This window comes from Heterocephalus glaber, unplaced genomic scaffold (genome assembly GCF_053883595.1).
Source record: "Heterocephalus glaber isolate CG9 unplaced genomic scaffold, H.glaber_assembly_v1.0 deba00001497, whole genome shotgun sequence".
NCBI lineage: Eukaryota > Metazoa > Chordata > Mammalia > Rodentia > Bathyergidae > Heterocephalus > Heterocephalus glaber.
Window position 1 is genome coordinate 15,042,400 of NW_028258320.1, and position 24,188 is coordinate 15,066,587.

At 36.4% G+C, this 24,188-nt stretch overlaps 2 protein-coding genes and 1 pseudogene across 13 annotated transcripts in view; 1 reads left to right on the forward strand and 2 right to left on the reverse strand.

The window, feature by feature from the left end:
* Dnajc9 (DnaJ heat shock protein family (Hsp40) member C9) overlaps window positions 1-19,032 on the forward strand; it is a 43,418-nt gene extending 24,386 nt beyond the window's left edge. The window contains exons 5-7 of one of the 3 annotated variants that reach the window (XM_087185430.1): window positions 2,833-2,901; window positions 6,293-6,353; window positions 18,727-18,873. In XM_087185430.1, coding sequence (XP_087041556.1) covers window positions 2,833-2,901; window positions 6,293-6,328 — 105 coding nt within the window. In that variant the 3' untranslated portion in view covers window positions 6,329-6,353; window positions 18,727-18,873. Of the gene's footprint in view, window positions 1-2,832; window positions 3,010-6,292; window positions 6,354-18,726 lie in introns of those variants that run through there. The other 2 variants (XM_087185431.1, XM_087185429.1) reach the window with 2 other exon arrangements.
* The window catches only part of Fam149b1 (family with sequence similarity 149 member B1), a 49,835-nt gene that overhangs the window by 17,953 nt on the left and 7,694 nt on the right, over window positions 1-24,188 (reverse strand). For 9 of the 10 annotated variants that reach the window (XM_087185410.1, XM_087185411.1, XM_087185416.1 and 6 more), the window contains exons 4-6: window positions 12,018-12,160; window positions 10,731-10,847; window positions 2,281-2,445 (exon numbers count right to left, since the gene is read on the reverse strand). In XM_087185410.1, coding sequence (XP_087041536.1) covers window positions 2,281-2,445; window positions 10,731-10,847; window positions 12,018-12,160 — 425 coding nt within the window. Of the gene's footprint in view, window positions 1-2,280; window positions 2,446-10,730; window positions 10,848-12,017; window positions 12,161-17,888; window positions 17,948-24,188 lie in introns of those variants that run through there. The other variant, XM_087185417.1, reaches the window with a different exon arrangement.
* LOC101698899 (serum response factor-binding protein 1 pseudogene) lies at window positions 15,225-16,801 on the reverse strand (annotated as a pseudogene).

Genomic DNA, 24,188 nt, shown 5'->3' on the forward strand with positions numbered 1-24,188 from the left:
CTTACTGATGTACAACATATTAAGGAAATAAACTTGGTGCAGATATTTTTGCCAGTTTGTCATTTGTTTTTTGACCTTATGAGATCCAACTTGGGACCTTGCGCTTGCAAGGCAGGTGGCAGAACCACTAAGCTAAATCGCCAGCCCCTTATGAGTTTTTTTCCTATGTAGAAATTTCACCTTATGCACTCATTTAAGAATTTGTCGGGCTGGGGATTTAGCTCAGTGGTTTTGCCACCTCCTGCACAAGCGCAAGGACCTGAGTTCGATCCCTGGTACCAAAAAAAAAGAATTTCTCATATGAATTAAAGGTTTTGTGTTATGGTTTTAAAGGCCTTCCCAATTCTCAAATCAATTTTTATACATATATTTTTAAATTTTTATTTTGTTAGTACATGTTTGCAATTCACACAGTTTAGGATCATCTTGGGGAGTGGTTACGTGTACATATTACACTTCTTTTTTTCTAATCCCTTTCCCCTTCTCTACCCTTCCCCTCTCCTCCTCTGGTTCCCCTGCAATCTTTTACATACTTGTTGGTATTATTTGTCATAGCTCATGTTTAAAGTATACTTTATTTTTTCTAAACGTATACCATTTGTCATACATAAATTTTTTATATATGTGAAATTTATTTTTTATGGAAAGAAAAAACCTTAATATAAAAAAATAAGTTATAAACCTTATTTTTCCAGGTGGTTTTTCCATTTGCACCAAAACAATTTGCTGAAATTATTGTATATACTAATTTCCAACAGGGTTTATTTCTTGACCTTCAATCTTGTCCATTAGTAACATTCTAAAAGTCCTGCTACTCTGTCACTTCACTACAAGATATCTTCAAGATATCTTGGTAATTTGTTTGTTTGTTATGAGTCAAGGTCGCACTATGTAGTTCAGGCTGGCCTGGAATTCGAGGCAATCCTCCTGTCTCAGCCTCTGAGCACTGGGATTACAAGCATTGCATACCACCATCCCCAGCAGTAGTATATTTTTAAAAAGGCCGCCTTCCTAAAAATCCTTATCTTATCTCAAAATTCATTTGGGTTTCTACCAGAAAGTGGAAAAGGGATGCTCTTGGGACACTTATCAGCCATTTATGTCACATCTTAAACTTTTTTCTTATAAGTTTAAAGCAAAGAAGACTTTTGAGGAAAAAGAAATAAGTTGACACAAGCCAAGAGAATTGAGGGGGAAAGGAACATTCTCTGAAAAACCAAAAAGAATTTACTTATGAGTCTTTTGTAACAGTGAGTTGGCTCAGTGGTGTTATATCTAAAAATCTGCCTCTTGTTAGCTGGCTCTCGGCTGTGGTGCACAGGAGTAAACACATGTGTGATCACAGTTCAGTGGGAAATAAATACAGTGGGAAGAAAAGAAGTCCAGAGCCATGTGACACAATACTAACTGCACAGCCTTGCAGCCTAAAATGAAATTCTCACCGCTTCAGACATGCTGCCATGACTGTCAGTTCTAAACTTTTAAAGACTTAGAAGAATAGGTTAAGAAGTTCATGTTTCAGAGTGGGGAGTGGTGGTGCATACCTGTAATCCCAGCACTTGGGAGGCTGAGGCAGGAGGATCACCTTGAGTTTGAGGCCAGCTTGGTCTACATAGTGAGTTCAGGGCCAGTCTGAACTACAAAGGGAGACCCTGCCTCAAAAACCAAAAGCCAAAACCAAAACCAAAAAACAAACAAAAAGAAGTTCATGTTTCAGAAAAGTAGTGTGAAATAGTGAAGACAACATGTATTTAGAATCAGATGAACAGGGTTTTGGTTTTAGTTTTACCTCAAATTATTTAACCATTCTGAGTCCCACCTATCCTGTAAAGAAGGTAAATAATATCTGTCATAGGACTATGTCAGAATACAATGAGAATAGATATAAATAAGCATTATTAACTATAAAGTCTGTGTCAAGCATAAGGTTTTATAGAGATTGACTATACTTCAAACAGAATTTATATTAAAAAATTCACACCTTTTCAAGTGCTCTTTGAAAAAGTTTCAGCATTTCCAATGGTAATAATTTGCAAAAGGATAAAATCAAATCATGTGGAGAAAAAACGAACTCATTTAAAAATCTCTGATCTCAGGAACAGGCAAATGATGTGTGAAGAAGAAAATACAGAAGGAAGCCTAGGATGTGGAGGGAATAGCTAGGAACATGAACTCTGGATATCTTAGCCAACTGAAAATAAATAAAGAACTGGTGTAGACTTGTAAGAGGTAATATTGATAGCATAATTTAGAATAAAAAGCTTAAAGAACAATACTTACATATCTGTGAGGTCAAAAGCTAGGTATTCCTCGATTATTCCTTCTGAGATTATACAGTCTTCTTTTTCTGTTTCCATAGCACACAAGCCAGGGGATTCGGCAATAGAAGATGCTTTATGAGCATAAGAAGATGAAAACTGTAACCTTTTCCCCCTTATACCATGTCTGAGAGAGAGAAAAAAGCTAATGTTAATTATGTACAATCTAAACTGTTCTCACAGCAGTATCACGTGACCTTTGGGTCAAAACCCCTTGCCCTGCAGCACCCTCCTAGGCTAGTCTAGGCCTTAATAGCCTAGTATTTCTCAGAACAGGAAGACTGAACACTAGCCATAGACCTGTTTGGCTTAGGAGTACTGTGCATTGTCTAAAATTGCTTGCTGTCTTCTCAGACACAAATAGCTACAGCTGTATGCTCTTTAAAAATGAAGAATATTTACATTCATAATCATATTTTTAAGGTAACTTCAGAGGTTATGTCATCATTGTTCAAAATGAATGTTCTTTAAGGGAGAGATCTTAATTAATACTAAAATTTCTATTTACACCCAGACATGCAGTAAATATGTGATGAGTCATTCTGAATTTGAACAAGTTTGCTTTGGAGAACATCAATCACATGTGAGCAATACAATTTTTGTTGTTGTTGTTGGTACCGGGGATCGAACTTGGGACCTTGTGCTTGGGAGGCAGGTGGCAGAACCACTGAGCTAAATCCCTGGCCCAATACAATTTTTAAAAATGGCTCTCAGTTTAACCAACTGTTTAATATAACCAATTTATGCTTTGTATTACTTTTTATTCTTTTTGTGTGCCTTAAATACATTCTTCTCTAGGAAAAGAATAAACCTGTGGCACTTTTCAACAAGTCTGGTGGGAAAATCTTTTAGAAGACATTTTGGAATTATGTATTAGGAGACTTAAACATACCCTTTGATTCAGTGGTTTCATCTGCAAGAATATCCTTTAAGGATACAACTGATAAAGATTTACTTATAAGAATTATCATCATGGGGGAACGAGAGAGCACATGCTCAGCATGCTCAAAGCCCTGGGTTCAACTCTCAGAACCAACAAAACAAAAAACAAACAAAAACCTTACAGAACTACATATTTGTTTACAACTACCAAAAAAAAAATCAAAATTACCCTAGTTGTTCCAAAATAGAGGATTCGAGGATGGGTGGTTTAAATATTGGTATATCCATAAACTACGAAATCATTAAGTTAATGTTGAAGAAAATGGAAGATGTCCACAATAAAATGTTATGGATCAAAAGATTACAAAATGTATATAGTAATTTCATAAAAACTATATACATATGTAGCAGAGAATGCTAGATGCTTCTCAATATACATTCTCCCTTTCTCTTCCTGGTAAAATCATTCTGATTTAATTCAGGCAGGTATTACATCCTCAAAGACTTCATTTCCCAGCTACCCTGCAGCCAGATCTAGTCAATGAAATATGAGCATAATTATTATGTGAGACTCTAGAACGGCTGTTTAAGGGGAACTGCTTAGCTCCAAGGGATGCCTTCTGCAGTTCTCCCTTTCCTTCTCTCTGGTACCTGGAAAGTGAGCAACATATTAGGAGCTGTCACCCATGCCGGACTATAATGAAAACCTCAGGGAAAATACTGTGGGCTAGGATGGTGCAGCAGAAAGATGAAAGCAGTCTAGATCCTTGAAAACATCATGCTACCACTGTGCTATCTTTATACTGCCTTCATCCAGACTTCTTTCCACAAAGAGAAATTAACTTCTTAAGTCATTAAATAGAACATAGGGTTCATAGGAAGTAGTTCACAGTGTGGTGAGGCTTTGGGTATTAATTTGGCTACTTTATAGCAATGGAAAGTAAAGTTTCAAAGAAGGGGAGTGTCTTTGTCACTTTTCTGTCACTGGACACAATACCCAACATCTGGAACTTAAAGGAAGAGTAGTTTATTTTGGCTCATGGTTTCAGTCCATGGTGATAAAGTTCTCAGGAGGAAACAGGATAGCAAAGGGGCAGAGCAGAAGGAAAGGTGCTCAGTCCATGGCAGCCAAGAAGCAGAGAAAGAGAGGAACTCGAGAGGGAGAGCTACCTTTCCAGGTCACATCCCCAGTGACCCACGTCTAATTAGGCCCCACTTCCTAACAGCAAGTTAGCTATGAACTCATCAGCGGAGGCTTTGGGTGACATTTTAGATCTAAACCATAAGAGGGGTTGCCAAGGTCTTTACATTAGAAGATGACCATGGTAGTGGTGAAGAGGATAATGGAGTTAAAAGGCTGCTGCAGAAGATGTGGCAGGGCTGGTAAGCCGATAAGAGCCTGGACAATAGCAGGAAGCAAAGAGATGAAGAGAGGGTAAGAGTTAAGAGTAACAGTCTGGCCCACAAACACATCTAAACCAGCTTGTATTAGTATTTATAAGTCTTTAAATTTGAGACTTAAGGTTGTTTAAATCTCTGTTTTGAAATTCAAAAACAGTGGTTTCCAAATCCCCGGCTCTAAAAATAGGCATTTCTACTAAGTCTAGGTCTAATTGCTACTAAAAGAAATTCTGGCTAGAGAAAAATGTTTTCATTTCATCTAAAGCTGCAACAAAAAGCAAGATAGAATTCTGTGTTGGGTGGGAGATTTAGCTCAGTGGCACCACGGCTGCCTTGCAAGCGCAAGGTCCTGAGTTCGATCCCAGTACTGGAGAAAAAAAAAAAAAAGGTAGACTTCTGTGTCATAAACTTGTCTTGCAAATGTTACTTCTAACAAAAGAATCTTTCAAGTCATCAGACTAGAGGTTATCAAGTCTGGAAAATAACTTTTAACTTCTAAAAATCTGTAATTCTTGCTTTTAAAAAAATAACAGTGGTCTTACCCAATAATATGTTGTCCTGGTAGTAATGTTCACATTGAGATTATTTACTTGTGAGGAAAAAAACTCACTGGCACTTTATTCTCCTTCATGTGTGGAGGATAAAATGATTTTGCTAGTTTTTTGTTTTTGTTTTCTGACAAGGTCTTTCTTTTTTTGGACTGGGGATCCAACTCGGGTCCTTGCACTTGCACAGCAGGCGGCGAAACCACTGAGCTAAATCCCTGGCCCTGACAGGGTCTTGCTATGTAGTTTAGGCTGGTCCTGAACTCACAAAGTAGCCCAGGCTGGCCTTGAACTTGGGGAGATCCTCCTGCTTCCGTCTCCAGAATGCCAGGATTATTGGCATGTACTACCACATCCAGCTTTTGGTAGGTTTCTTATTTATACAGTTTAATGTGGAACCAGTCCCTGCAAGGCTTTAGGAGGGCGAGTTCTTCAGCCTTCCAGAGTGGTTGGGAGGAACAAGTAGCCAAAAGCCCTCCTTCCTGCCTAACATCTGAAAAGCACAGATGGCCACTCGGCTCCATTTTGGACCCACCTTATCTCCCAGCGGACTCTGGAGATGACCGCAGTAAGGAGAATTACATGAAGGTGTGATTGCATGATGCCAAAAGAAAGAAAACATAACCCTGGAAAGGAAATATGATTGTGCATGGCTCTACAAAGAAGAACTGAAATAGAGGGTTGGGGATTTAGCTCAGTGGTTTCGCCGCCTGGTGCGCAAGCACAAGGACCCGAGTTCGATCCCCCATACCAAAAAAAAAAAAAAAGAACTGAAACAGATTATTTCCCTGGCTTTGGAGAGTTTCAGAAAGCTCTTCATCTAAAAAGAAATTGATTTGTAATTAGCTTCATCAGCTCTTGCATTTAGGACAACTGTAAAATAGAAAATCAAAGCAAATGAAAGGGAAATCTATAATTTGTAATGAGTAACATGAGGGAGCAGGACTTAGGACAAACAGCTGCTATATTATATCACTTTAATAACTTGTTTTGAGGTTTAAAAAAACCCCACAACATTAGATTTATCATCTTTATCATTTAAGTGTATGGTTCATTAGTGTTAAGTAGATTCACATTGTTATGCAGCAGATCTCTATAGCTCATCTTGTGAACTGAAACTCTAATTACCTTCTCTTCTCTCCCCAGCCCTTGACAACCACCTTCTACTTTGTATTGCTCTGATTTCTGACTGCTTCAGATACTTCATGTGAGTGCAATCACAGTATTTTTCATTTTGTGACTGCATATTTCACTCAGAATAATGTCTTTGAGGTTCATCCATGTTGTAGCGTGTGGCAGAATTTCCTTTCATAAGGTGCATAATATTCATATATTTATATGTGTAAAAATCCACTCATCTTTCAGTACACATTTAGAGTGCCTCTACCTCCTTGCTCTGAATAATGTTGCAGTGAACACAAGTGTGCAAGAGTCTATTTAAGATCCCATTGGGTTTTTTTTTTTTCTTTTTTTGGTACCGCGGATCGAACTCAGGACCTTACACTTGCGAGGCAGGCACTGGAGTCACTGAGCTAAATCCTCGGCATGCAAGAGTCTATTTAAGATGTGGCTTTCAATTCTTTTGGATATATATACCCAGAGGAGGGATTCCTGGGTCATACGGCAATTACTGTTGTAATCTTTTTAGGAGTCTCCACATTGTTTTCCATAATGGCTGTACCATTTTATATGCCTACTAAGGATAACCCAAGGGTTGCACTTTTTCTGCATCCTTGTCAGTATTTATTTGCTGTTCCTTTGGTAGTGCCTGTCCTGTCTGATGGATATGTGGTGTGACCTCACATGGTTTTGATTTTTTTTTTTTTTGGTGGTGGGGGGGATCGAACTCAGGACCTTGTGCTTGCAAGGCAGGTGGTGGCACCACTGAGCTCAATCCCCAGCCCTGATTTCTTTCATGATTACAATAATGAGTGTCTTTACATGAGTGTCATGGCCATTTGCATATCTTTGGTTAATTCTCCTTTCAAGTACTTTGTCAACTTTTCAATGTGGTTACTTCTTTTTGTTTTTGTTGTTGTTGTTGTTGTTTCTTCTTACCGGAACTCAGGCCTTTGCGCTTGCAAGGCAGGTGCTGGAACCACTGAGCTAAATCCCTGGCCCTGTTGTTGTTGAGCTGTAGAAATTACTTATGTAACCCCTTATCAAACATACATTTTGCAAATAATTTCTCCTATTTCATATGTTGCCTTTTCATATTTATTATTTCTTTGATACACAGAAGTGCTTCTTTGATATAATCCCATTTGTCTGTTTTTGCTTTTGTTGTTTGTGCTTCTAGTGTTATATCCAAGATGTTATTGTCAAATTCAATATCCTAAAGCTTTTCTCTCTTTTTTTTTTTTTCCTTGGTACTGGCGATCAAACTCAGGACCTTGCAGTTGTGAGGCAGGCAGTGGCACCACTGAGCTACATCCCCAGCCCTTTTCTGTTATGTTTTATTATAGAAGTTTTATAATTGTGGGTATTATGTTTAGGTTTTTAATTTATTTTGAGTTAATAATTTTATATGGTAGAAGATAAATGTCCAACTTCATTCTTTTGAGTGTGTATGTCTAGTTTTCCCCATCATTTGTAGAAGAGATTGCCCTTTCTCCATTATGTAGTCTCAGCACTTTTGTCAAAAATCATTTAACCATATATGCAAGGGTTTATTTCTGGAATCTGTTCTTTTAATAATTTTTAAAGGGTTGTAATTACACATATAATGACACACTTTAGTGGGTTTTTGTTGACTCTTATAGTTAGTTTTTTGTTGAAATACTTATTTAAACTAAGTATAGATAAGCTTCTTAAACTAACTTGAAGGAGCAGAGATAGTTTCTTTTTTTTAAGTGGAAATGTCCTCAAATTCATTTTTCAGAGTCCCTTTTAAGCTTATGTTTCACTTTATGCTGCCATCATCTTCTAATGTTTTAACTTCCTGGAATTTCATTTTGACCTTAACACTATTTGTTTTAATTGCTAACTGTTTTGCAACCATAATTTCAATTTTTATGTTAGTTAATTTTGTATATTTTGTTATCATGTGAATATGGTCTGTCTTTATTTAGTAAAAAAAGAAAAAGAAAAAGAAAAGAAAGTTAATACTACTAGTTTGAGATACTGTGGTTAAGTTTTAGAGATACAAAAAAGTAAGATACTATATTGTTGTGTTGCATATTGTACCACTTCCCTCTGTCCTGGGAGCTTCTCAATAATAGAAACTGAACCAGATACCTAGTAGAATACATTTAGACATGAAAGAAAATCAGTGTTGGGAAAATTACTCAATGAAAGAAAGAAAGTCACAGAAGATAAAGGTAGAGAAGTAGACAAGGGCTAGCTTATGATATAATTTTAGATTTTATCTTAAAGTCAATGGGGAGCTTTTGAAAGTTTTAAGTGAGAAACAGAAGAATTCAATCCTGAATTTCTAAAAATTCTGATATGATATGAAAAAAAGGAATATAATTTGAAATGTTATTTTTGTAGAAAGTCTTAGTGGTTGATAAACCTCATATTTATGGCAGCCTGATTTGTACCTCCAACTTATACCCTCACTACCCAAATTTTGTTCTTTAATACTGTTTGCCTCTCAAAGAAATCAGGACTCCTATTTTAGTATATGTGCTGCTGAAGCGAGCAAGAAATCAGGACTCCTTAAAGTTCAGCTGATTCCATGTCTTAAAGGAGAAAACAAACAAACAAAAAAACAAAATAAGGATGGGCCCGAAATATCTTACTGTAATCAGAAACCAAAGAGATAATCAAAACAAAGACAAAGGTACTAGCTTGAAGTGGCCAAGTGGTAGCAATTAGAGCATTAAAAACAATTATGGTTAAATATTTAAGTATTTGAGATGTTATGAGTTCATAATGGTACTCAAGAGAGTAAATATCAAGTATAGACAAAACAGTTATTACATGAAAGGAGTGAATATAGATGTTTAATATTTATTGCTTATATAAGTAGGAGTATGCTAACAGAGGTGGATAATTTTTTGTCTAAGTACATGTCTATGTATATAGGTATTTATTTTTTCTATGTAAGTAGCTATTGAGAATTGAAGTCAAATCTGTAGAAAAAGTAGATCCCAAAATAAAAAGACTCATCAGCAGTGGTGGTAGGAAGATGAAAGGGTGTCAGTAGCATGTTACAGAATGAAGTTAGCCAGATATCCTAAGGAGGAAGAGTTCAGACTTGAATTTTTATTTCTTCGGAGGTAAAATCTCTAAATGGACCTACTTCTCATTGTTATAAAATAAGGCTCACAATGAAGTTTATACAAACAGATGAGAAAACAATATTCTAAAGACAGGATATGAGTTACATAATTTTGTTCAGAGGAAATGAAAGAATAAATCATTTCTATGGGTGACATTGTAAAAAGTTTAAATTTATGTAAAAGAATAAATTTTAAAAGCCTTATTGATGTCATACATGATGTTTAAATTGAAGAAGAAAGCTACAAACTTGAGTTTAAATCAGTTTGAGAAAAATAAATCCAATTCTCTGGACAAAAATCAGTTGACAATGCAGATCCCCCAACCCTGATTGGCATAAAACAGTATGTTTTACTTTTGTAGTCTGGTGAGATTTTTTTTTTTTGGTAGCAGGGATCAAACTCAGGACCTTGTGTTTGTGAGGCAGGAAGCGGCACCATTGGGCTAAATCCCTGGCCCCTGGTGAGATTATTGAAAGCTCAAAAGAGACACAAATTAAGTTCTGTTACTACAACTCTTGGGAGGTATCAAGTAAAACTACAGCCTTTGCAAAAAATATAGGAATAATTTTAAAAACGAATTAAAATATAATATTATGTTTTACAATAGATTTAAGTATAAGCATAGGTTTAGAAATAATACTTGGATATTGCACTGTTTAAAGTGCTCAAGGCATTCAAAAGATTTAGCCATTTAAAAATTATTTTGATTGCAAGCATAAGGGCCTGAGTTCGATCCCTGGTACCAAAAAAAAAAATTATTTTGAGCTGAGCATGGTGGCAAATGCCTGTAATCCCAGTACTTGGGAGGCTGAGGCAGGGGGATTACTGTGAGTTCGAGGCCAGCCTAGGCTATGTAGTGAATTCAAGACCAGCCTGAACTACATAGTGAGATCCTGTCTCAAAAAGACAAAAAACAAAAAACAAAAGTATTTGGAAGTTTAATTCTCTTAAGAGATTAAGTTGTAATTAGCATCACATATTTTTTAAAACATCATGTTTAACATTAAGAAAATTAAGTCTGTTTCTTAAACTCTTAAAAATTTAAAAACTGTTCTGTCTACAGACTTATGCCAAGAGAGACGTGCCTATATTTATAAGTATAGGTAGATGTAGGGATAGATAGATAGGAAGCGATAGTTCTAAATAACAAAACTATCCTCAATTTCCAGGAAATATATTAACTTTTGAACAACAAATTATATAACAAAAATCTTAATATACACAAAGGCTACTACCAATCCAATAGCATTTTCTGTGCTTTACCAGTAAGTAGAAAGAAGTGTCTTAATCCCTTAATTCAGTTGGCAGAATGCAATACGTAAATACTAGGATACTAAAACACATAATGGAATACTTACATAATAAAATCTCTTTCTTGAGACAAGACTGCTTCATGTGAAACTGAAACAGCAGAAGGGGATCTAGGATATAATTCATAACCTTCACTTGGAGTAATTATCTGCCTACCCAGAATCCTTCAAAATGAAAAAAACAGACAATTAACCACTTTCACTTGGCATACATACAAAATCTAGGCATTTTTGGAACAAGTCTGATGGTTCTACATAGAAGTCCAATAGACACTAAGTTTGATACTGATTAAGAATTATTCTTGGGCCGGGGATTTAGCTCAGTGGTTTCACCACCTGCTGCGCAAGCGCAAGGACCCAAGGTTCAATCCCCAGTACCAAAAAAAAAAAGAATTATTCTTGAAAGAAAATGGCCTATATCTTCAAGAGAATAGAGATGGAAAAGAAAAGCTATAACCTGGAAGTTTAAAAAAATCCAAGGAAAATTGAAGCTAATAAAGAGAAAAGAAAAAGAAATCCAAGGAAACCAAGCAAACATTTGTAATTTGCCCTTCATCCTAATAATCAGCATTAAATCAGCCATAATAGGATAAAAGCCCAACCAAATTGGTGACAACTATGAATTACACTCTTAAAACATGAAGCTTTATGAATTTTAATTATGTGCAGTGAGCGTACTATCGTGGCTTCTGAGAGAAGCTCCTAATAGCCGTCTGCTTTCAAGTACACCTAAGAATTTAGTTGTAGACAACAATGTCAACAAATATATATTCTGACCATCTTGTTCAAAAGAAGGGCTCATGCCAGGGATGGTGGCTTGCACCTGTAATGCCAGAACTTGGGAGGCTGAGGCAGGAGGATTGCTGCGAGTTTGAGGCCAGCCTGAGCTTCATAGTGAGTTCAAGGCCAGTCTGAACTGCATAGCAAGACCTTGTTTTAAAAAACAAAAAACAACACCAAAAAGGAAGGGTTCTTTGGATAGCCCTGATACCCAGACCTGTTACTGGTAAAGAAATAGTTTTACTCAATTAGGGTGACATATTTGGTGGTTATGGATAAATACTTCAAGAAACTTCCATCACCTGAAATCTTCTCTTAGCTGAAGCTTATACCATATGGCTTTACTTATGTTTATTAAAATCATACCCATAGCTGGGGATTTAGCTCAGTGGTTCCGCTCCTTACCCTGCAAGCACAAGGACCCGAGTTCAATCCCTGGTACCAAAAAAAAAAAATCATACCCATAAAGATTTCAAAATATAAGCTTTTTTTTGAAATCTGCTTTTTAAATGTTCACTTTCACCATGAGCACAAGTCAACAGTGGGGCTTTGTACCTGAGGTGGGGAAAGCTGGATGTCCACTGTTGGCACTCGTCATGGAGACTTCTCGTGTGCACACTCAACTTCTGCTCATACAGGAGCTCGTCAATGGCTGTGAACATCACCTGAACTTTTTCAGTGGCATTTTGATCAAGTTCCTAGAGGAAAATATCCCCCCAAAATATTTAGGTGAGCTTCAACCTCTGTTAACAAAGTTTAAAAGTAATCAGGTTTAAATGTTTAGTCCGTTTGAGACAATATTATCTTTACACGAAAGAAAAGTTAAATTAAGGAAGTTTTCAGATCTCATGGAATTTTCAGATGATCTTTCTATTCCTATTTAAAGAAATAATCTATTTTTAATAAAGTAACATTTTCTTCATCATAAACTATGTTTATTGTAAGAATTTTGAAAAATATAAAGTATAAAAATTAAAATTACCTATAGTTTCGGCATGCAAAGTTAATGTTATTTATTTATTTATAAAAGACAAGGGCTTGCTCTGTTGCCCAGGCTGGCCCCAAACTTCTGGGCTCCCACAATCTTCCTGCCTTACCTTCCTGAGTGTAGGCGCATGCCACGGTGCTGGGTCTAATGATTGCTAATTTCAGTACAGTTGCTAAGTTCTGATACTTTTTTTTTCTGAGTAGAAGTCAGACAATTCTGTATATATTACTTTGCATTCTGCACCTTTCATTTGACAATTTATATTAAAACCTTGCCTTGTGTAATCTATCCTTTAAGAACAGTCAGAGGGATAGCTATAAAATGTGAATCTGAGTGGAGTGTGCTGGTACACATCTGTAATCCCAGCACTCTTGGGAGGCTGAGGCAGGAGGATCACAAGTTCAAGCCCAGCAGGGACAACTTAACTAGTCAAGACCTGTCTCAAAAAGAGGGGTGGGGGAGTGGCTAGAGATGTAGTTCAGTGCAATTGTCCTGGGTTCAATCCACAAAAAGAATCAGATCAGATCAGCAAATCTGATCATATTATCATGTTTTCTGATTCCCTACTGTTTTTGTTTTTTTGGTTTTTGGTACTGGGGATCAAGCTTGGGACCTTGCGCTTTCGAGGCAGGTGGCAGAACCACTGGGCTAAATCCCCCGCCCTTCTGACTCCCTACTAACCCTCTACTGCATCTACATTTATATACTCTTCTACATTCCACTGAAAGAAAAGTTACAAGTTCTTTTTAAAGTATGACAACTATGTATTTTTCACTGTAAGAATGAAAGCCTGTACCAAGTAGAAATTTATCTATCTGGGAACGTTTTCCAAAAAATATTCTGCACTTAATATCTTTTGAATATGTCATGTAGATATAATATAATATTCCTTGGAATATTACTTTTCTAATTCTTTCTAAAACTTCTGTTCATATTTACATTGCTGTATCCTGATCCATCTTCCATGTCTCCTAACTACTCTTCGAATTCTCAGTTCTAGGTTCCCTGGTTCAAGGTGATTTTCTTTTTTCTTTTTTTCCCCTGGTACCAGGGATCAAACTCAGGACCTTGAGCTTTCAAGGCAGGCGCCGCACCTCTGAGCTAAATCCCTGGCCTGATTTTCTTTGTTTGGTTGGTTTTTTTTGGTACCGAGGATCAAACTCAGGACCCTGTGCCTGCAAGGCAGGCAGCGGAACCACTGAGCCAAACCCCTGGCCCCTAATTTTCTCATTTCTATGATTAAATTCACTATTTTTTTTTATGGTACCAGGGATCAAACTCAGGACCTTGCGTTTGTGAGGCAGGAGGCAGAACCACTGAACTAAATCCCTGGCCCAACTATTTTTTTTTTTTACTGGGTCCACTTTAACTATCTGTTGAGATATTTCAAATGCTATTTATTCCCAAGATTTTTAATTGGCTCTTCATATCTATCTGCCTGTTCTTAAATTAAAATCTCTACCTACTTTGTCTTAAAATCTCCAATAACTTTAAAAGGTGTTATTTTGTCCTTTAATTCTGAAGATTTGAAAATGTGAATCAGCTGTGCTGAGGAATAATTTACATGCAAGAAATTGCAGACATGTTAAGTGAACAGCACTATATATATATATATATATATATATATATATATATATATTTTTTTTTTTTTTTGTACTAGGGATGGAACTCAGGATCTTGTGCTTTTGAGGCAGGCGAGGTGCCACTAAGCTAAATCCCTGGCCCAGCACAATTATATTTGAAAGACTTATTCACCCAAGTAACCATTTCCTTCCAGATAGAGAGCATTTCTCCTTACACTCCTTTGCATTTAAATCTCCCCAAATTCCCCATGGAATTATAGGCATTGTATTAGTTATTTTTCTCTGGCTGCTGAGACAAAATATCCAAAACCTGGTTTCTGTCAGGTTTCATCAAAGCTGGAAATAATTTTTTTTTTTTTTTTTGCAGAACCAGGGATCAAACTCAGGACCTTGTTGGAAAGTGTTTTTTTTGTTTGTTTATTTTTTTAAGAAGACAGGTTTTTTTAGCTCACAGTTTGTAGAGGTTTCAGTCCATAATCAGCTGGCTCCAAGGCAGGGATGGCAAACAGGCATCACAGAGGAGAAACAACATGGTGTGTACAAGGTAGCAAAGGTAACAAGGGACTTTAACGGTGTCTTTCTGCTCCTTTTATTTCATTCAGACTACTGGGATTAGGGTGGCACCAAACTAATCACTCACGTGTAGTGATTTAGTAATCACATGTCCTTAATCCTAGCATCACACACTCTAGATTCACCCACCTCAGAAAAAGCCCCACCTATGACTGCATGAGGCTTTGGGGGGACATCAAGACACAAACCATAACAGGCATGCACGAGCACATCTGGCCATTATTGATAAGTTTTCAAAGAACCAACTTCTGACTGTATTTATTTTCTCTATAGTTTTTCTATTTCATTAATTTCTACTTTATTTTTAAATAAAAATATTTATTTACATAATATTATCTGTACACCCAGAATAAAAGTTACTATTTTTGGTTTGCTAACAAGAATAACTTATAACAAAGGTGATCTATTTTAAATAATTATGATTTATTCATGTATATCTATCATTATTTTAACTATAGTTTGATATTTCAAGGCTGACCCAGGAAAATATATTTCATGATAAGCCCAAATGAGAAAAGCTTAGAGTGCTAAAATCCCCAAATTCTCTTAAGGAAGTAATAACTTGGGGCATACCATTAAAATAAATTTAATAGGTACTCAATTTATAAAAGGCTTATACAAACACAAACTCACCTAAAAATACAATGCAAGCATTCTATAAGCCCTCCAGACAGAATAAAAAATACAGTTTGAAATAGATTAGAAAAAAAAAGAAATAACTTATTTTAGATAGAGTTCACAAACAGAGGTACTAATCAATCATCAAATGTAATTTTTTCCCCTGGAACACAGCAATTTTAGATTGCTGTTCTTTTCACTTTCTGCTTGCTTCCCATGAAGGATGAAGAGGCATGTTTAATGGCTGTTTTGTATTTTTAAGTCCTTTTTGTGCATTGTTTTTAAGCTGGTTCTTAATTGGAGGTTCATTTTCTGGAAAATCTGAGATTTTGCTTTTTGGAGCTTGTTCTCTATGCTCCCTTCTAGAACTTTTAGATCCAGATAAAGAGTGGGGAAAAAAAAAAGAGTGAAAAAACACTGATTCTAACTTCCTGGTTTCTGTACTTGGCTTGTTTTGGTCATTTCTATTTCTTACATTGCAATCCCAGTGAGTTTCATGTATATCTTCTTGGGTAACACTTGGTGGAGAGGTTTTTGTTCCTTAGCTGAAGTAGGGCAATCACTTTCCTTTTTTCTTGTTGATCTGGCTTTTCCAATGAAGAAGTCACCACCACTATCACTATCTTCAGACATGGAAAACCGTTTGTAGAACCTTTCTTCTATGCTATCATCAAAATATTCCTTTTCTTCTTCACATAACTCTTCTTCACTATCACTGTCATCACCAAGCAAGTTCTCAGACCCTTTCTTTTTATTTAATGTTTTCATGTGTGGGTCAGCAGGTGTCTTCTGGGTCTGAGGGGGAACTACAGAATCCTTTTCTAAAAGCTTTGACAGAAAATTTGGAATGTTCACTGCTTTGGGTCCATGTTCCATTGTGGCCATTTTTTCTTTTGAATTATTTGTTGGTTTCTTTGCCTGTATTTTGGCTTCTTTCACTTTCTGTTCAGTGGTCTTAATTCTTTCGTGCTGTGACTTACTTTCTTCATCATCTGAATACAAAGTGTCCTTAGAATGATTTCCTTCTGTAGTATTCTTAACTTCAGTAGTATTTTGTCTTGCATCTTTAAAGACTTGGACAGCAGCTTTTAGTATATCTATTTTTTTCTTTAAAGAGGATGTTTGGCTAGTCTGGCAATTGCTCTTTCAGTTGCAGAAGAATCTGGCTTTTTGCAGATCTTTTCAAAGTTGATATCATCCCCAAGAGCAGATTTAGTTGCTATATCAGGTTTCAATTCCTTCATGGCCTGGATTTCTTCAAGCAATCGTTGGGCCTGTCTTTTATTTTTTAACAGTGCATCTTCAGTACCTTTTTTTGACTTCAGCCTGCCAACACTCCTGGCAAGTTTTCTGATGACCAAAGCTCGTATTCTCTTCACTTCTTTTCTCATCTTCACAACCTCGTTATTGAGATTGAGAGTTACTGGTGGAGCCATTGTAGATCATGGAAGCCAATCCACAGCTACCTGCACCTGAACTGTTTCTACCATGGCTGCCAATTTCTACTTTCTATTTTCTACTTTTTATATTTATATTTTCTACTTTATATTTTATGCTTGCTTTGGATTTAGTTTGTTCTTTTTTAGTTTCTTAAGGTGAGAAATTATGTTGACTTGAGACCCCTTTTTTTCTGTAGACATTTCAAGTTATTGATTTACTACTCTAAGCACAATTTTAGCTGCATCCCATAAATCTTAGTATTTTAATTTTTCTTTTTCATTCTGTTCAAAGTTATTCTAGTTTCCCTTGTGGATTTATTTTTCAGTCCATGGGTTATTTAGAGAGCATGAACTGCCAACTAGTTGGGGATACCAACACTTCTGATGTTGATTTCTGATTTAATTCCAATGTGGCTGAAGAACATCTTATATAATTTAAATCCTTTTAGATTTGTGAGACTTATTTTATGACTGTATATAGAATATATATTCTGCTGTTACTGGGTAGAATGTGATTGAGGCCAAGCTGGTTCATAGTGTCATTCGTCTTCTGTATCTTTTAATATTCTCTCTAGTTGTTCTGTAAGTATTATAGAATCCAGTACTGAGTTTTCAGCTATAATTGTTGTGCTTGTTTCTCCTTTCACATCTGTCAATTTTTGCTTCATGAACTTTAAGGCTCAGTTTTTGGATGTGTATATATTTATAATTGCTATCATGGATGTGAGGAAACTTATCTAGGCTTCCTATTACCATATTATTTCCCAGATCTCCCTCATAACCCACTGGATAATCTCCTAATCCACTGTTTTTCCCAGCTAAAACACCTCAGGCTTCCCAAGCCACTGTTCTTCCCACACTTGCTACTGCTGCTGGCATGCTGCTGGGCATAGGATTTGTTCAAGCTCCACTCCAGGTTGACTGATCCCTCTCCAGCAGTGAAGCTGCTGGCTTTAACAGCTCCTATCTCTGTAGTAGGACAGACTTTCCCTGTTCTTAACTCTCAGTTGACCTCAAAAAATGTATACGTTTTAAACCATAATGTATACGTTGTAAACCATATGGTTTGCCTGTTTTGATGCAGAAGGGAGTGATTTGGAGCACGGTTTTATTGGGCTCACTTCTAAGGGCTATTTGCTTCCAACAGTTCCTCAGGTGATAATGAAAGTGATTCATTTGGAGTTAAAGTCTCAGATATAAACAAACTCTTCAGAAGTGATGTTACCTTTGAAACTTCTTGATGCGCAGAAATGTCTCATATCCTATGGGTGCGCATATTTTCACAAAGGTTAGACACTTCCAAACCCTGGGAAACATTGAACAACTAATTATCACTGTTATTCTTGGCTCTGTGATTGTTTTATATGTTTAATGTCTGTTTCACACTTCTGGCTAGTAAGCTCCTTTACTACATACTTCCTGTCTTTCTGTCCTCCAAAGTATTTACTGCAGAGGTGGATAGAGCAGTGGCTCCATTAACACCAGTTTCACTGTCAAGGATATTTGGCATTTCCAGTGATTTTTACAGAGTCAACCAGGTCCATGGTTCTGTGATGACTTATTAGTAGTGTTTTAGTTTCATTGGTCCCTTGTAATGATCTGCAGAAGCTCCTTTATTAGTGAGCCAAAATTGCCCATTCAAAACGCAGCTTCCAGCAAAAACCGTGTGATCAGTGTAACCTTAAAAAATTCATGGAAGCTGCTAAGATGCCAGGAAAGGGCACATGAGGAAATACAGGAATCCATGCATTATTGATTTGCTAAGGATCATGTATGGGTTGCAATCATGATTATTGATGAGCACTTTTTATATCATTGCTGTATCGTAAGATATCCTGGATTTTCTGAATGATTTTCATCCCTGCCTTTTCTGACATGTGAGGAATCAATATTGCCTACACCCAGCTGATGTGATTTGTTGGTGGCTGCTGTATTGTATTTTAATGGTTATTGGAGAGCATGTGTTCTTAAAAAAAAAAAAAAAGGTCATTTTCACTGAACTATTTTGATAATATGATGTCTAACACAGATATTTCTTGTTTACGTTTTTTTTTTGGTACCAGGGATCGAACTCTGGACCTTATGCTTGTGAGGCAGGCAGCGGAACCACTGAGCTAAATCCCCGGCAATTTCTTGTTCAATGCCTACCTGCTTAATGACTGTTCAGACTTACCACCTGCTGCTTGGACTTACAATCCATCATTTTTTTGTACGGTTCTGTACATCTTGTTTACAGAGCCTTAATATCTTTAATACAGTACTGTAAATTTTGCTGATTGTACTGTACAGAACAGTACTGTAGTTTTATGTTCTGTTATACATACAGTACTGAATGTAAGAGTTATGCAAATAAAATCAAAGTCATCACGTTGGAGTCTCCTTTGATGATTTCTTTGTTCTGATATTATATGCATCATAATATAATACATACCATTCATAGATACTACATACAATTCCTCACTTAGTGACCAATTCAGTGAATTACCTTACCCCAGGAACATAACTTGGTCCTTAAATGAGGAGTGTCTGTGTAAGTTTCTGTTTTAAGTATCTGGAACAGGATCAGCAAACTCTGGCCAGTGTGCAAATCCAGCCCATCACCTGTTTGTAAATACTGTAGAGTTTCATTGCAAAACATTCAACCCCTTTACACACTGCTTACAGCTGCTTTCTTACTAGTGACAGAGATGGGGTTCTCAAAAGCCTGCAAAGTCTGAAGTATTTACTTTTTGGCCCTTTACAGAAAAGTACATCCATCCCTATGGTAAAAACTAAAGAAATTCTAGGGCGGGGGATGTAGCTCAGTGGCACTGCACCTGCCTGGCAAGTGCAAGGTCCTGAGTTTGATTCCTGGTACCAGAAAAAAATAAAATAAAGAAATTCCAGCCAGGGATTTAGCTGAGTGGCACTGGGCCTGCCTCACAAGTGCAAGGTCCTGAGTTCAATACCTAGCACCAAAAAAAAAAAAGCAATAGAGAAATTCCACCAATATGGAAATGAGCTGGGGTTGGTGGCACACACCTGTAATCCCAGCACTTGGGCAGCTGAGGCAGGAGGACTGCTGTGAATCCAAGGCCAGCCCAGGCCACATAGTGAGTTCAAGGCCAGCCTGAACTATATAACAAGACCCTGTCTCAAAAAAAAACAAAGAAAATGATAAATAATCAAAAGATAAATGAGAGGCAATTCACAGACTATAAATATGTGCAACATCATGTTTGAGTGCTGCAAACATAATGTTGAGCAAAAGAAGCCAGACAGGAGGAACGAATATTTCTGATTCCATTTATATGAAGGACAAACATAAGCAAAATTGAGGATAGAGGTTATCTTTGGGGTTAGGAAGGGGCATCTAGGAGCCTCTAGGGCACTGACTGTATCTTGATCTAGTTTCTTCCTCTCTCTCTCTCCCCTCCTCCCTTCCTCTCCCCATCGCCCCTTTCTCTCCCTCCCCAATCCCTCCTCCATGCTCCCACAAACTCTCTCTCTCTTTTTTTTTTTTTGGTATCGGGGATCAAACTCGGGTCCTTCTGCTTGCGAGGCAGGCGGTGGAACCACTGAGCTAAATCCCCAGCCCAAACTCTCTCTTATGACTTAAGCACTTTTCTGTTATGTAGATGTTCCCTTAACCAACTCTACTGCATCATTTTCTTTTTCGTAGATGAATAAGTTTGATAATTCACATTTGCCCATAGTGTAAGAAAATAGGTGCTTTCATACATCCCAGGTGGGACTGCATGTAGAATAACTAACTCCTGCAGAGACCATCCTGGCCATAGCTTTCAGAATTATAAAAGCACAGGGCTAAGGGTGTGGCCCAATGATACAGTGCTTGCCTAGCATGTGCAAAGCTTTGGGTCCAATCCCCAGTATCACACACATGGGCGCGTGCACACACACACACACACACTCTGACACAAACACACACACAAAATTACAAAACACGTATCTTTTGATCAGCAAAACTACCTCTCTGAATTTATACTGGTATACGAAAATTTATGTAAATTAAACATGAACTGGGTTAAAATGCAGAATTTTTTTACTAACAGCAATGGCCTTGGAGACATTAAAGAACAAAGAAGAGGTTTTTTTTTTTTGGTACCAGGGATCGAACTCAAGTCCTTGTGCTTGCACAGCAAGTGGCGAAACCACTGAGCTAAATCCCCAGCCCGACAAAGAAGAGTTTTATAAGATATATTAAGTGAAAACAAAGGCACTGAACACAGTGTACAATGACAAACTTTATGTAAAAATAAAAGTAATCAAAATGTACAAAGTTAGCTAAGGAATCAATTCAATTTGATCATACTTTTTCCTTTTACTCACTGATGTTAATAATATTAATACATTTACAGATATTGATTCATTTTTATACTCATTAAATAAACTTTACTTGATTATTAAAAACACATGAAGAAAATCAACACTAAGCATATAAAACTAAAAGAACAGAATTAAAATAGCTATTTTTATTGTTGGCTATAAAATTTTAAATGGTATAATTAGAATAAAAAAATAAAGTGTTCCTTTACACCATTATATTAACTTTAAACTGAAAATATTTTAAAAGAAATCTAAGGATGGAAGCCCCAGATTGATAATTATATTTAGCACAGTAGTAGGCCATTAATTAAATTAGAAGGGGGAAGAACCATATTCTTATATACTTGTATATGGGCTGCCGAAGTGAGCACATTCTTATATGCTTGTGATAGCTCAAAAATACCAACACAGTCTAAAAATAAAAAATTTGTAATTAAGCTGGGCATGGTGGCACATGCCTATAATCCTGGCACTCTGGAGGTTGAGACAGGAGGACTGCCACAAGTTTGAGGCCAGCCTGGTTACATAGTGAGTTCAAGTACAGTCTAGCATATACAGTGAGACCTTGTCTCAAAAAAAAAACAAAAGAAAATTTTTATAATTAAATACATAAATTTGGGCCAGGGATTTAGCTCAGTGGTGCAGCTGCCTGCCTTGCAAGTGCAAGGTCCCGAGTTCAATCCCTGTACCAAAAAAAAAACAAAACACACAAAAAACCATAAATTCAATTTTAACACTGATCTATGTAATTTTTTTTTTTTTTTTTGAGACAGGGTCTTACTGTGTTGCCAGGATGGTCTTTAACTCATGAGCTCAAGTGATCCTCCTGCTTCAGCTTCCTGCTTGGCTTGTACTATATGTATGTACCACCACAGTCAGCTTAGTTTTTAACACCCAATTAATAACTCATTTAGCTTACAAGTGATTTACTTGAATAATAAAATTATAAAGACCAAAGTAAGATCTGAATAAATAAAAAAAAAATCTATCTCTACTTAGAATTTTAAGATGACAAATGATTAAAACTTACATATAAAGTACTTAGCATTTTACCTGGCATCTACTAAGAACTCAAATTTTAGTTCCTATTTTATACGTTCCCTAATTTAATATGAGGTTATAATGCAATATCAATTAAATTCATAATAAATATTTTATAAAACTTGATACAAAGGAAAATAAAATTTACCAGAAAACTAGTGGACACAAATACTAAATAATATATTGTTTAATAAGCACAGATAAATCTGCCCTAAAAGGTCTTTAAAATATCATGATGTTTCCAGGTGTGGTGGTGCATGCCTATAGTCCCAGCACCAGGGAGGCTGAGGCAGAGGCACTGTTGCAAGTTCAAGGCCAGTCTGGGCTAAGTGAGTTCAAGCGCAGCCTGAACTAAATAGTGAGACCCTGTCTCAAAAAACAAACAAACAAAAATCATGAAATTAAAAAAAAAAAAAAATCATGAAATTAAGTCAAATATAGAAAAATGTTTAAAACAAAATAGGTTTGGTCACATCAAAATGTATTTATACTTGATTTCATCCATTACAAAAAAGTCCAGGCTGGTGGCTTAGCTCAGTGGCAGAGCACTCAGCACACACAAGGGCCTGGTTTAGATCCTCTGCCCCACATAGGGCAGGGGAAAGAAGCTATGAAGAAGCCAGTGGTTTTTGCCTATAATCCCCAGCTACTCAGGAAGCGGAGGTAGGATTACAAATTCAAAGCCAGCCTGGGCAACATAACAAGACTCTGTCTCAAAATAAAAAAACAAAATAAAACAAAAAAAAAGAGCTGGGGATATAGCTCAGTGGTAGAGCTAGAGGGCCCCTGGGCTCAGTCCTAAGAACTGGGGAGAAAAAAGCTATGAAGGGACATTATAATATTCCACTTTTCTTAAAAGGAAATCTTGACTAGTGAAGAGATAATTGGATCTGAAGATTTTTAAAAATCCATTAAACAACAAAAAACAAAAGGAAATGGGAAACATCTGTATGACATTTATAAATTTAAAAAGAGATAATCACAATATAGAGAAAAGTGATAGAAATATATAGTTGGCACACTAAATCTTTCTGATAAGGTATCAAATCAATAAATTAATTCCTTAGGTAAAATTTAAATTCTTCCCATGGCCTGCAAGTCCCTACATAATCTCTTGCTTACTGTGTGATCTCACTTGTGCTTTTCTATCACTGGTTCACCATCCTCCACCCATGCTGATCTTTTTTTCAGTTTCAAGAACACTGTATACACTTTTCCTCAGAAATATGAAGTTCTTTTGCATATGCTGCTGCTATCTGTGTGGAAAGCTCTCTGTCACTCTTCATGTGGTTAACTTTTCAATCTTTACATCTCAGATCTACCCTACCTGATAAGTTTACCTAAAGTGAATTCCCCCTATAGTATTTTACTCCAGCACCCTATCATCTTCCCTAGAGCACTTACTACCTTTTGTATTTTATTTGCTTTTGTTAGTCTCCCTCACTAGACTATTAAACCATGTAAGTCTCACTTACCCTATCTCCCCAGAGCCAACTACAGTGACAACAAATGTGCTCAATGAATGTTGCCTGAATAAATGAAAACTGAAAATCCAAATATCAGATAAGAAGGGAAAACTCCAAATGTGATATATTAACCCTACATAAACCCCAGGAAATATTATACAACTATTCAAATGGACTGATATGGAAATAGTAAACATCTACAAAATAATGGTAAGTGAAACAAGTAAACTACAAAATAGTATGCACATAGTAGTATTAAGTAAAAGAATAAAGTATAATACTCTTATGTTAACCATATTTATAACTTGGCCAAATTAAATATACACTGAAAGAAGATATAGAAATTAAAAGTACCTATTGCATCAAGGTGATAAAATTATGCATAAAACTTATCTTTTAAATTTACTTTTAAGGCTATTAGTCTTTTAAAATGTTTTATAATGGGAGATAGTAAAAAAAATAAATAAAAATCACTCATCTCATCACCTAAATAATAATGAATAAAAACCATATCGAGGGCCGGGGATTTAGCTCAGTGGTTTCTCCACCTGCCTTGCAAGCGGAAGGTCCTGAGTTTGATCCCCAGTACCAAAAAAACCAAAAAAACAAAAAAAACCCCATATTGAGCAAATATCCTTAGTCCTCCTTTGTTCATATACAAAGTCTGCTAAAAATATATATATACACACTCC